The 14565-nt window shown below is 40.8% G+C and overlaps 1 protein-coding gene across 4 annotated transcripts in view; it reads left to right on the top strand.

Annotated features, from left to right (window-relative positions):
• The window catches only part of LOC109911788 (zinc finger protein 474), a 38390-nt gene extending 24045 nt beyond the window's left edge, over window positions 1-14345 (top strand). For all 4 annotated transcript variants that reach the window (XM_048595132.1, XM_048595133.1, XM_020511169.2 and 1 more), the window contains one exon: window positions 12180-14345. In XM_048595132.1, the coding sequence (XP_048451089.1) occupies window positions 12180-12322 (143 nt within the window). In that variant the 3' untranslated portion in view covers window positions 12323-14345. The remainder of the gene's footprint in view (window positions 1-12179) is intronic.
• Window positions 14346-14565: the final 220 nt, after the last annotated feature.

Here is a 14565-nt window from a genome sequence, read left to right as displayed (position 1 = left end):
CCATCCCCGCCTCTTCGACCTGTTTGTTTCCTCTCCACCTATCCTCTCCTCTATCCCTCTTCTATCCGCCTCCCACTCTCTCCCTATTTATTTCAAAACCCCCTTCCCCTCCCCCTTTTCTGATGAAGGGTCTAGGCCCGAAACGTCAGCCTCTCTGCTCCTATGATGCTGCTTGGCCTGCTGTGTTCATCCAGCCCTGCACCTTGTTGTCTCGGATTCTCCAGCATCTGCAGTTCCTACTATCTCTGATCAGACATCATCATCATCCTGGAATCATATATGCAGCTATAGAAATGCCCATCTGCTCCCAAGTATTGAATTACTTATCACTGCAGCTTTCCAGTCTTCTTTGTAGCTTCTTTCTTCTCAGTTCTCAGGAGAGAATTGCCAGCTCTCATGGTGTTCTCTAAGTTTTAGAGAAAGCGCCATCTAAATCAAAGGCACCTATGGCGCAACTAGTTAATATTCCTGACAGAAGAATTCAACAGAGAAGGCGCTCCTGGCAGAACATTTAACGGAGAAGGCACAGAACATTCTGGAAGACGCTTAACCTGGCTATAATTTCGAGAGACTAAATTCTTTTCTTTATTATTTTTGTTTTATGTAAGTGGGACTCGTATTTATTGGAACAGCACACCATGAAAGTCTTGTTTTGTTTGGGAATAGTTAGTAGTTAGAAGGGGTTTATTCAGTTTGTTAATAATTTAGTTAATTTGTTCACTGTTAAGAGTTAGATAAATAACTTATTACTTGTTGGTTGTAAAGTGGATGTTGGAGGTTGATTTTACTTAACCACTAGAAGTTTCTGAAAAAATGGATTACACCCCTTCTCACACTCCTTTTAACAGATTATAGGGCGAGGCCCTCCTCTCTGGGTGTTTTGGTTTAATTATCGGTGGGGGGGGTGGTGGGGCGGTCAACCTCCACTTTATAACACTAATAAAATTTTACCAATACTAATAGACCTTACCAATACACTTTAACAGCACTGGTAGACCTTTAAATATTTTTATTTAATTAGTCAATTAGTTAATAATTTACACAGCTAAAGTAAAGTAATAATAATGTCACTTTTCAAGTTTGGAGCAAAAGAAACAAAAAAACTCATCCACTACTGGAGACTGATTTAAAAAAATGAGAGAAAGTGGGGCACTGACTTTCCCACTGTGTACCACATTCCCATTTGAATCAAATTCACAACTACATCTATCTCAATCAGGCGTAACCTCCTGTCTGTGCACCCCTTATGTCTGTACAGTCTGAAAAGAATCATTTAAACACCATCGTTAGGTGGTGCAAAGAACGATTTTGTGTAATATTCAATGTTTTTCACTGAGCTATTTCTAACTCTTGAAAATCTGATAAAGTGATTTTGTTGAAGCAGCTGCCAGACATTTTATTTCCACCTCCTTGGGTACAAAAACAATGAAATCCTTCATTATGGGTCCCATTACCAGTCATGCTTTTTAAGGTTCACATCAGAAACCAAAATCTATAAAAGAAATTTGATCCATTGCGGTTAGATTTTACACAGAAGACGCATGCAGGACTGAGTCAAATAAAAGTACATACCGCCTTCACTTACCTTCTAATTAAAACTTAACTCAGGTTTATTCCTTACTGCTGATAATGATGGTTTTCCTTGAACTGTAGTGTGGAGACAATTCACAGCCTAAGCGAAAGCCAAGATTCTCTGGCATCATCAGTGCACGCACAAGTGGTAGTCATTTTTGCCGACATCTTGGCATTTGTAACATGCTCTGGTTAGAAAAATCTGTCTCTTATACACAGCCTCTGATGAGCAACTGACCTGTTTAGCTTTCTGGTACAGTAATTAGTGTCAATTGAACCAACTGCTTTCTGCTGATTGACAGATAACTACCAATATCAGACAATCCCTTGTTTAACAAGACTATTTCACTCACTGAGAGATTGTTAGTTCTATATCTGAATCTGACTCTTGCAAGCTTGAGAGAAGCATAATAAACTTACCATGTGAACGAAATTTGCAACTCTACACTGTCTACATTTCATTCAGATTTAAACTCCTAACCGTGTTCCCTTTCTAGATTTCAGATGTACTGATACCCGATTCCAGATTTATATAATTTAGTGAATTTAAATTCGTCTGATGCAGCCTTAGGACTTGAGGTTGTGTCTCCAGGCACAAGTCTCTAGATTGCTGATCCAATGACATAACCACAATGTTGCCGTACCCGTGCTCTGAAAGCTGTGTAAGCCTAGCACCCTAACATTAAATACCATGACTCTACACTTAATAACTTAAGTTCATATAGGGCTTTAACATAATGCCCCAAAATTCTTCACTGAACAAAATGCTATTTCAACCCAGAAATAAAGGAAAGATTAAGAACATATGTTTTGAGAAAGCATTTGAAAGAAGAACAAGAGAGAGCAAGGTCAGGAGCTTAGTAATGATGCTTCAGATGTGAGGCTGAAATAGCTACAGACTCTGTAGACATGACTGGAACTGATGACAAATAGCTGCAGAGGTGTGCTATAACTCATCTGAACAGATTGATTGAAAAATATATAAAGTGGAGATCAGATCAGAAGACTCGGAGATAAGCAGATCTGCAGTCTAGAAGTGAAAGGTCTTAACTATGTTGAGGAGGATTTCCTACTTTAGGAACAAACTCCAATGAATACTGCAGCTCACTAAAGTCAAATGTACCCTTCTCACTGGTGCAAGAATATCTCATGTAACCAACAGTTCCTATATACAGTATTGAATTGTGTCTTTGGGCTGCAGCAAAGATATACACAAATTATAAACCAATATTATTTAATTGAAATTATGGAACATCTTGCATCTATTTAGTTACACATCTGTTACTTTGTCTAGGTATCCTGCAGCTTGTCATATGGTTTCATTTTACAGAAAAGCTGTGCAAAAATATGATAAGCTTGACTTCCCTATTTTATCATTACATTGTGGTCCTGTATATGCACAAATTCTTTAGCCATTCCATTATGCATTCTCCCCTAGTTCATGCTGTCATCCATTTATAAGTGCTGTTATCATACCTTTATATGGTAAGTCTTTGAAGTGGAAGCTTCAAACATTTTTTCTCTTAAAATGACAGCTGTATGCGTAATAACAGAACTTTCCTAACCATATTGGCTAAACTTCAGTAGTTGTGTAACCTGCAGCCGTGCAAACCTGTTGCTCTCTAGCCAAGATTTTATTCATAAACATAATGATGGTGCGATCAGTGAATTGTGCTTTCCTGCTGTATTGATGCTGATTTCAAAGCTCTTCATAGTTGATTCAGCAGCCAAAGCGGCTTTTATCTCAATTCCTAAGATTAAGGCTGAGTGCCTAACAGTCTGCATACTGATTAGTTTGTATTTAATATAAATGGTTAAGGGAGTTGAATATCACCCAGTCACATCTGTGTTTTGCCAGCAGCCGCTAATTATTTCCCTTATTAGCAGCATTACTGGCAACAACTCCAAAAGCAAAGGAATTAACTTCAGATGTTAGTTCCTTTTGAAGTAGTAGATTCCAGTGCAACCAGTAGAAGATCAAAATCACAGCCGACAGAAAATCAACATCACAGATGTTAAAAACTGAGAGTATAAGCTATAGGAGACACACTCATGGAGACTAGTCCTTATTGTTGGAAGAAGATCTGATTCATGACCAAGCAACCAATCAAGACAAAACTAGTGGTTCATGCTTTTAAACCCTGTAAATGATTGTTGTAGCCTTGGTACTTGTACAAACTCTGAAGATTTATTACATTCTTTATCAAAACTAAGTATAAATATGTTCCAACACAAATCAATTTACATCTACGTACATATTAAATGATGTAATCCATTCACCAGCTTATTCCCAAGGTTACAATCTGCCATTAACAATAAATGCATCTCTTTTGAAAACACACCTTCCCTTTCTCTCATTAATGTCACATGCCAAACTGAAAAAAATTACTCTGTAACAGAATTACTTGTATTCAGTGATCCAAAACATACAGATAAATATCTAGAAAATGAAGTGTACTTGACAGCAACAGAAAGAGTGCTTTGATCCTCTATCAATTACATTGATAATACACAGAAATTGTGTTAGTCTTTTGATGTAATTTTCACTGTGTTTACAACAGTTCTGTCATATTACCATAAAACTAAATATACAAGACTGAAAATCAACATATAGACTAAACAATTTACAGAGCTCAAACTAAACCTGCTGTGTATGTACATCAATGCATTTAAACTTATCCCTTTCTCAGTTAGGAGAATCAGCAAGATATCATGTGGAATGCACTCGGGCTTCAGGAGAACCCCAGAACTTTAGCTATCATGAATAATGGACAACAGCTGGTACATGACACTGATGCAAACCAGATCGAGCAGGTCAAGCATATTCTGAACATTCCAGCAGTGGCCCATATAACAGGAGAAATGAAGATAATCTTTTTTAAAAATGAGCCTTATGGATACGATTCTCAAAACAATGGGTTTTAAACAGCTGATAAATGTTTTTAACGACAGGCACAATTTCATTTGAAAATAAATTCCGTCAGGGTATAAATGATTTACTGTGAGACACATTTATTTATAATGTTAGCCCACAATGGAATGTTTTGCTTCTATTCCAATCTGGCCTTCGGTCGTCAGGGCTTCTCTGCCTGGGCCCTCCAATATAATTGGTCTGCAACTGGCGCATTTTTCAGGGTGGACTTTAATGCTCAAAAGCCATTCATCATGGTCCCACAGATGTATTTAGTAGGCTTTTCCAATTGTCTTGAAATCTGTAGCACAATTTCAAACACTATCCCCAGTGCCCGTGCACACGTTTAGCATTCTACAAGAATCCCTTTTCTAAGTAACCAGGAGCCATGAGATCTGAGTCTCAAGGATCTTCAGCCCGATTGATATCTTTGTATCTTCTTGTCAAGAATGCTTTCCATCTCATCTTCCAATCTAGCTCCTGCTGGCTGGTCTCCATCACCCTGTAAGTTCTCCTCACTGTTTGATGCAATTATTTGATGTCTGTAAACTGGAGTTTTGACAGGAGAAAGTGAATGATCTCATGGCTGCAATGCTAGTTGTTCCAGAAATAGATGGTTTATAGTTATTAATCCTCTTCTGTTACTTCCTCCTGTACAACAATAGGACTGGATTTTTCAAGTCTCCCCACTAAACGTATTTTCATGCTGGGACAGGCAAGTAAATACATCAGGTGCCCAGCCCAACTCTTGCATGTCCACCCCTGAAATTTTTTCCATAATACAGAGGGTAAATAAGGCACCCATAAACCAACTGATGGCCTTAACTGCTCAGTTAAGCAGCAATAAAGGGCCTTAATCTGCCACTACTGCCCCATGACGGACTCACACTTCAAAGATGTCACTGTTGCCTTTCTCACCATCAGCGCTTGAAAACCCTGTCCCATTCTCCATGCACATTCCCCCCATCTTCATTCCATCCGACACGTCATTGATTCCAGTTTTGCGAGGGCTCCTTGATGCCACATTCAGTCAAATGCAGCCTTGATGTCAAGGGCTGTCACTCTCACCTCTGGAATTCAGCTCTTTTGTCCATGTTTGAACCAAGGCTGTAATGAGGTCCGGAGCTCAGTGGCCCTAGCGGTAACCAAACTGGGCATCACTGAGCAGGTTATTGCTGAGCAGATGCTGCTTGATAGCGCTGTTGATGGCATCTTCCCTCACTTTACTGATGTCCAAGAGTAGACTGATGGGGCAGTAATTGGCTGAGTTGGATTTGTCCTGCTTTTTATGTGTGGAACACGTGGGCAATTTTCTAGATTGTTGCTTAGATAATAGTGCTGCAACTGGACTGGAACAGCTTAGCTAGGGGAGCAGCAAGTTCTGGAGCACATGTCTTCAGTACTATTGCCGGAATGTTGACAGGGCCCGTAGCCTTTGAAGCGTCCAGTGCCTCCATCTGTTTCATGGCATCACGTGGAGTGAATCGAGTTGGCTGAAGACTGGTATCTGAAATGCATGGGATCATTGGAGGAGGCTGAGATGGATCATCCACTTGGCACTTTTGGCTGAAGATTGCTGCGTCTGCTTCGACTTTATCTTTTGCACTGAAGTGCTGGGCTCTTCCCTCATTGAGGATGGGAATATTTGTGGAACTTCCTCCCCCAGTGAGTTGGTTAATAGTTCACCACTATTCCTGACTGAATGTGGCAAGACTGCAGAGCTTAGATCTGATCTGTTGGTTGTGGGATTGCTTAATTCTGCCTGTCACCCACTGCTTATGCTGTTAGGTGATTTCATCAGGTTGACACCTCGTTTTCAGGTATATCTGTTTGTGGCTTGCCCTCCTGCACTCTGCACTGAACCAGGGTTGATTCCCTGGTTTGAAGGTAATGGTTGAGTCAGAATATATTGGGCCTCGAGGTTGCAAATTGTGCTGGAGTATAATTTTGCTGCTGTAGATGGTCCACAGTGCCCTGTGGACACCCAGGCTTGAATCACTGTATCTGTTGATAGCCTGTCCTGTTTAGTACAGTGATAGTGCCACACAACACGATGAGGGTGTTCTCAATGTGAAGGCAGGACTTTGTCTCCACAAGGACTGTGCGATGGTCACTCCTACTGATACTGTCATGGACAGATGCATCTGTAACCAGCAGATTGGTAAGGCTGTTTTTCAAGTGTCTCTTCAATAAACATCAGGTTGAATTTTCCCAAAATTTGGCTATGTGTCAATTTTGGGGAGTTTCATGGAGGGTTTCTTTCTTTGAGCCCTGGCAAATTTTCTCACACAATTGTATGCAGCTCACCTCATTAAGTATGCACCATGCCTCCATAACATTGATTTTGTGCTATGTTGTACTCACCACAGAGACATAGAGAGGTACAGCATGGAAACAGACTCTTCAGTCCAACATCTGGTCCCATTTGCCAGCATTTGGCCCATACCCCTCTAAACCCTTCCTATTCATATACCCATTCTTATGCCTTTTAAATGTTGTAATTGTACCAGCCTCCACCACTTCCTTTGGCAGCTCATTCCATACATGCACCACCCTCTGTGTGAAAAAGTTGCCCCTTAGGCCTCTTTCAAGTTTTTTCCTTCTCAACTTAAACCTATGCTGTCTAGTTTTTGACGCCCCCAAGCTCAGGGAAAAGACCTTGTCTGTTTACCCTATCCATGCCCCTCATGATTTTATAAACCTCTATTAGGTCACATCTCAGCCTTTGATGCTCCAGGGAAAATAACCCCAGCCTACTGAGCCTCTCCCTATAGCTTAAACCCTCCAACCCTAGCAACATCCTTGTAAAACTTTTCTGAGCCTTTTCAAGTTTCACAATACCCTTCCAAAGCAGGGTGCAGAATTGCACACAGTATTCCAAAAGTGGCCTAACTAATATCCTGTACAGCTGCGACATGACCTCCCAACTCCTATACTCAATGCACTGTTCAAGAAAGGCAAGCATACCGAATGCCTTCTTCACTATCCTATCTACCTACGACTCCACTTTCAAGGACCTTTCATGTTTCCCACCATCGGTACCATATTTAAAGCTTAGTAGTGCAACAGTTCAAATACTGCAAGCCAGAAATAGCCCTTCATAGTTGCAGTATGTAAAGGGTTAACCCTCTATTAGTGATAGAGGAACATCCCACAATGTCACATGTAGGTTAATGAATTTCTTTGCTTTGCAGGGGCAGTTTTGTCACATGTCCTCAAGACATTTTCAATTGGCAATGCCTCTCTCTGGAAGGAATTCCATCAGTGGAGAATGACTGTGGGTCTCCTGCACATTTTCCAGATAATGAGGGTAACTTTGGCTGAAATTGTAAATTAGGAGGCTGCACCATATCCACTGAAAGCTGCTGGTCCTGGCCTTACAAACAAATGTAAACTTAGTCAATTTCTGTAGCCATTAGTTGTGCAGTGGACACAGAGATGACAACAGGTTTTGTGTATAGAACTATTGTTGATGGTTCTAGTGAGCCTATGTGGGGAATATCAGAAACAAGCAGTTTCTCAGGAATGTGATCAGTCAGCAGTTACAGCACACACAAATGACATTTAACCATTGTCCTCCAAACATTAGGACATGGAAATCTCTGACAAGGAAGGCAAAGGGATAGCTGACTGTTATCTGTACAGCTCCCCAGCTGACTTTATGTTTAGTTGACTCATTGTATTAGACCTGAAGGACTGACCATAGCCAATTCCCCAGGCCATAATGATGCAGACTCCCTGTTCCTGAAGGCCCCAAGCAGCTGGCTGTCCAAAATCCTGGCCTAGTATTGTACAATACCATTGACTGACTGTGTTAGCACCCCTTGGCTGACAAAAGTCCTCCTTGACTTGACCAAGGACTAGTTGGCTTAGACTTTTGAGACATGACCATTTGGTTGAAACACATTCAACATGATTGACGCGTAAGCTGCTGGCATTCACTGCAGGTATGACCTGGATGTAGCACAGTGTTACACACCAACATGTCCACCTTCTTGATTCATCCTCCCTGGCAAAAATGGCAGTTCTGTGTCTGTGCTAAAAGATAATGCAAGATAGAAATACTGTAAGTTCTGAATTAGGAGGTAATGCGTAAATAGGCAATGAAAGGCAGAGATGCTGTAAGCATCCAAGTAGCTGCAAAGTGAGTGAAGGCTAAGAACGTAAACAAGTAGCCCTAAGATGTAGCCTGCTTCAATGCCTATGTGCATTGGTCCTGCAGCAGCATTGCAATATAAGGTGTTGTTGAACTCTAAAGTACATTTTGAACTGTATCATAAGTGCATTGGAGATGTACCATGATGATATGGTGAGACTGATTCTTGGTTGATGCCAGCCACTGAGGACGGAGGGTACAGGCAGTAGCTGCCCATGGAGCATGCCCAGAGATGTTGGGGAATGGTGTCCAGAGAAGACTTCAACAAATTGCAGCCGTGAGGTGCGCACTCTGCATTTCATGTCGCTAATTATTACCATCGAGTTTCTATCTGTTGCTTGGGAAGATAGCAATATCCATATAAATGAGGTGAGATTAGGTAATAATGATTAATGCATGTAGATAGGCCCCTCATCATTCACTTGCATAATTCTCATTTGGCAATTAAAACGCTAAGCAAAAAATCAGGTTCATTTTCTTGATCAGGAAGCAATTCTTCCATTCATGCTCTATTTTTTCAACTGTCTCATCATTACCAATACCATTCAGGGCCTGGGAAAATTCAGACCATTGTTTCATAGACAATGAGGATCAATTATCTTTTATCATTTTTTATAATTCTTGTGATATGGTCATTACTGACTAAGCTAATACTTATTGTCCATGCCTAATTGCCTGAAAGAAGATGGTAATGAGGTGCCATCTTTAACCACTCCAGTCAATGTGGTTTTGGTACACCCACAGTGCTATTAAGGAGGGATTCAGAACATTGGCGGAGCAACACTGAAGGAATGGCAATGTTGTGCAAGGTCAGGATGGTGTGTGGCTTGGAGGAGAACCTATAGGTGGTGATGTTCCCATTGTATCTGCTGCTGCTGACCTTGTCCTTCTAGATGGTAGTAATGATGGGTTTGGAAGGTGCTGTCTAAGGAGCCTTGGTGTGTTACTACAGTGCATCTTGTAGATGGTACAATAGTAGAGCTGTTCTAATTGTGAACTGAACATTTTGCATACTTCTATTACAACTTACAATATTGTCTTTTTGTCGAAGCTTTCAGTTTGTAATACAGAGCTTTTGGAAGTCCTGGTAGTTTGCTCTATTCTCATAAAGAGAAAGGAAGTCTTTTGGCTATTCTCATAAACTAGATGAAAACAGCCGGAAACCTTTTAGTTCACTGACACATCAGGATGCACAAAGATACCAAGAATTGCAGATGCTGGAGTCAGAGTCAACAGTGTGGAGCTGGAGGAACACAGTCGGCCAGGCAGCATCGGAGGAGCAGGAACGTCAATGTTTCGGGTTGGGACCCTTCTTCAGAACTGGGGAGGGGGAAGGGAGCTGGGAAGTAAATAGAGGGAGGAGGGCTGGGGCTGGGGAAAGGTAGATTGGATGGTGATAGGTGGATGCAGGTAGCGGGTGGTGGGGATTGGTCAGTGGGAAGGGTGGGGCGGATAGGTGGGAGAGAAGATGGACAGGTTGTGTCAAGTCAAGGAGGTGAGAGGGAGGAGGGGTGGGGCTGGGGGAGAGGAGGTGGGATGGTGATAGGTGGATGCAGTTGGGGGCTAGTAGGGATTGGTCAGTGGGAAGGGTGGGGCAGATCGGTGGGAGAGAAGATGGACAGGTTGTGTCAGGTCGAGGCAGGGATGAGAGGGAGGGTTGGGTGTGGTATGAGGCCAGGGGTGGGGAGATTTTAAAACTGGTGAATTCTTCTTCCCTACTTATCTGCCCCACCCTTCTCACTGACCAATCCCTATTACCCCCCCACCTGCATCCACTTATCACCATCCCACCTCCCCTCCCTCAGCCCCAACCCTCCTTATTCTCACTTCCTTGACCTGACACAACCCATCCATCTTCTTTCCCAACTATCCATCCTACCCTTCCCAGCAACCAATCCCCACTATCCCCTGCATCCACCTATCACCACCCCACCTACCTTTCCTGAGCCCCAACCCTCCTCCCTCTCACTTCCTTGACCTGACATAATCTGTCCATCTTCTCTCCCACCTATCTGCTCTACCCTTCCCACTGACCAATCCCCACCACCTCCTCCCTGCATCCACCTATCACCATCCCACCTACCTTCCCCCAGCCCCACCCCTCCTCTCTCTATTTATTTCCCAGCTCCCTTGCCCCTCCCCATTTCTGAAGAAGGGACCCGACCTGAAACATCAACTTTCCTGCTTCTCTGATGCTGCCTGGCCTGCTGTGCTCCTCCAGCTCCTAACTGGGTTGACTATATCAGGATGCATATTTGTTGTTGTCAACACAGAAGGAAATGTTTTCACGTCTGTTTCTGTTTTCAAAATGTTTTGTGATCTAGTTGTTATAGTGCTTGTCTAATACTATGGAGATAATCAGTTCGAGTCCCAGCTTGGAAAATTGTGATAATAAATTTCATGGGTCTGGAAATTTCTGGACAAGATTATTATAAGAATCAACTGGTTCACTTATGTCCTTTCATAAGGTGAGCTGCCATTCTTCGCAAATGAGGCCTCCAATCCCGCAGTATATGACTGACTTATCAAGAGCAATGTAAATCACATCGTAAGAACAGATTAAAGTGATTCGTTTTTGCTTCGTCTTTGCTGTCTTTATTTATATGCAGAGGCAGACATCAAGTTACACCACCTGCTTCTGTCTGATTAATAGATAATATGAAGCATCTTTCTGTAACATAAGTTAGCCAGCTAAGTCATGATGACAAATGAAGAGGAATTACCAGTTAGAAGACCAGTGGATGTGACCTCATTGCTAAACAATATAGAGACCTGTAGTGCACTGAACTATTTGCAAATGTAGCAGGTCATTTTTCCAATACTCTGGTCAACCTTAATGATTCAAATACAATTTAATTGGCCATTTATTTTATTGCTGTTTGTGGGGCATGTTTGTAAATGTGCACCCATATTTGCCTACACTGCTTATATTTCAAAAGTACCATATGAATAAAAGCTTTTTTTTCTCTTTTCGAGTGCAATAGAGGCTGCTCTATTGGAAATGGTTGTATCTTTTATTGCAGACAAGCACACTGCAGAGCTTCACTGATCTCATTGGACTACATGGTCTACTTTTCTTCATAACAATGAATGAATCCTGATCTAGGTCAAGGCCCATTAGTTTTTGGCATGGAATGAGGGTGCACAGATAATGGTGCAACATCTTGTACGGATGGGAGGATATCCATTTCCACAGATGTTTGTAGATATTGCTGAAAGCAGGCAGTCAGGCTGCCTTTACAGCACCACAGATGGTTCAGCCTGCAGTAGACCTAAGCAAATACTTACTAGCCTTGGCAGAAGAGCTTCTTAGGTTGCAGAAGCCCTATATCAAGAATAGTTTCATCTGCCAAATGATGCAAATGAAACTGATGAGGTAGTAGGCAACAGCACAAATACAAAAACATATTTGAAATGGAGTCATTGAAATGATTTGGTTAAGATGTTCATTCATTATTTAGATTTTTTTGGATTTATTTCCCTCAGAATACTCTTTATGAATACAATAAAAGCTTCAACTTCTATCTCTCAATTTTCCAGGTAAAGGAGCATATGATATAGAAGCTTTAAATGAGGCAGCTTGGAGAAGTTCCCAAGATCAACTGGTACCTTGTGAGAACTGTGGGCGAACCTTCCTCCCAGACAGATTGATTGTCCATCAACGTTCGTGTAAACCAAAGTAACCAAACCAATGAACAAAGCTAAACTGATATGGATTAAGATGTGACGACAAACAATAGTTTATTGATTCCATGAAAACTGAAATAATACAAAACTTTTTTTAAAAAATGTTTGTGGCATTTTTGCATAAATTCCTGCTGTAAATCAACTTGAATAAAACAATTTTAAAATTAAATTCACCATTCATATATCATTGCTTCAGGATTGGGATGGGCATTCTACTGCTGTTCCAACACACACCTGCCAAGTCTTTGCCTATCCAAATAAAGGCCACTGACATGTTTAGGGCAGAGATTTTCTATGCTGGGACATTCAAGCATTGTGGCCTTTTATTTAAAGAGGTCAGTTCATGTATACAGTTGCACGTCAAATAATTCTCAAGCATAAATGTATATCTCACACAAAGGGTCTTATAGAATCGTATAATTTTAAAGTACAGAAGGAGGCCATTTGACCCATTGTGTACCAGCTCCTAAAAGAGATACCCAGCTAGTCCCATTTTCAAACCCTATCTCCACAGCCCTATAAATTCATCACTCTCAAATATATATTCAACTCTCTTTTAAAACCACCTATGGAATCGGCCTACACCACTTTCCCAGGCAGCGCATTCCAAATCCTAACAACTCTCTGATTAATGAAATTTCTCCTCATCTCACACCTAGCTCTCCTGTTGACGATCTTGAAATTGTTATTTTAGTTACTGACATAGCAACTGGTGGAAACAGAATATTCTTCTTTATCCTGTCAAAATTTTGAAAACCTCAATAAGGCCACCTTTTTATCTTCTCTGCTCCAAGGACAATAAGCCCAATTTCTCTAATCGTTCCTTGTATCTAAAATTCTGCATTCCTGGTATCATTCTCATACAGCTCATTCTCCTGCCCTGCCCTTCCTGATCACTTTAAATGTCTCACAAGCCTCTAGCTGTAACCCCCTTTTTCCTCCGATGTTACCTAATTCTATATCTATTGCTACCTTGTTGATGACCACTATGCTAGCCCACTAGTTTTTCTGGGTGAGCAGTTCAATACCAATGTTCCCTGTAAGCTGAGCTCTGAAGATGAGACATACTGGACTCAAAATATTAACTGTGTTTCTCTGCCAGACCCATTGAATTTCTTTGGCACTTTTTGTTTTGATTTCTTTATAAACCATGTAATCATACCCAAATGTTCCTGTGAAGGCAGCATACAAGTTGGTTCTTTTAAGTTATCACACATGCACAGCTGCTGCAAGAAAGACAAGAGGGCCTGTGCACTCAAATAAATCATACTCCAAAAGAAATTAGAAGGTACACTTTTCAATACACATGCAATGCAGGATCTATCCTATTTGGTTTCCATTAAACTCTGCACATTGTTACTACATTCCCTGGCAGCTTAATCAGGTTAACCTCAGTAATATGAAAATTGTGTTTTCTTCTTGACTGTGATTTGAGCTTCAAGCCCTACAACAAGATTTTCCATTTCCAGCTTCCCAACAGCTCTTCTAACACTACTGTCTTAATTCCCTTTCCAAAATGCAGCTGAAACACTAGTCCATGCCTTTAGCTCTTCCAAACGTGATCATTGTAACACTGTCCTTGCTGGAGTCTGGTCCCTCGTGCATTATACTTTTCCAAAACTAATCTGTTTATGTACTACCTTGCTCCTCATTATCCTAATCCTAACCATCCTTATTTTCTCCTTTCCATTTCTCCAAATACATTTATTTCAAGGCATCTGCTAGCCTATCCTGGTTCTGCTATTAAATTATATGCGTTCACTTTATCTTCTATTTTTTGTGGAAAGTTAATATAAATGTGTATGTATTTTTGCTATTATCAATGTGAAAATTATCATTGCAATGCAAACATATTTATTTTAAAGAAATGTTTGTAACAATTAAGAGCTTGATAATTGGGAAGTAGAATTTCTGTGGAGTTCACTCAATCTTGATGTAAGCGAAATCTTGGCAAAACGGTGTTACAGACATTCTAATTCAATATTTTAATATTAAAGAAAACTATATTAGAATGTTCACTACGATCAATTCATTACTCTCTGAATGATTTTTCTAAATTGTGATTATTTGGAAATTTAAATTAAAATCACAAATTTGAAAAGCAAAATAAAACGGTTGTATCTGTATTTCTTTTTTTTTTAACTGTGTCCGTGGTACATGAAATGAAGTGATGTAAAAACCTATTTCATGTTTGCCAAGTGGGGATAATTTTAAATATATCATGGACATGATGGATGGG

This window comes from Rhincodon typus, chromosome 3 (assembly GCF_021869965.1).
Source record: "Rhincodon typus isolate 14 chromosome 3, sRhiTyp1.1, whole genome shotgun sequence".
Taxonomy (NCBI): Eukaryota; Metazoa; Chordata; class Chondrichthyes; order Orectolobiformes; family Rhincodontidae; genus Rhincodon; species Rhincodon typus.
The sequence above is the reverse complement of the archived record's forward strand: the minus strand, read 5'-3'. Positions and strand labels throughout refer to the sequence as shown.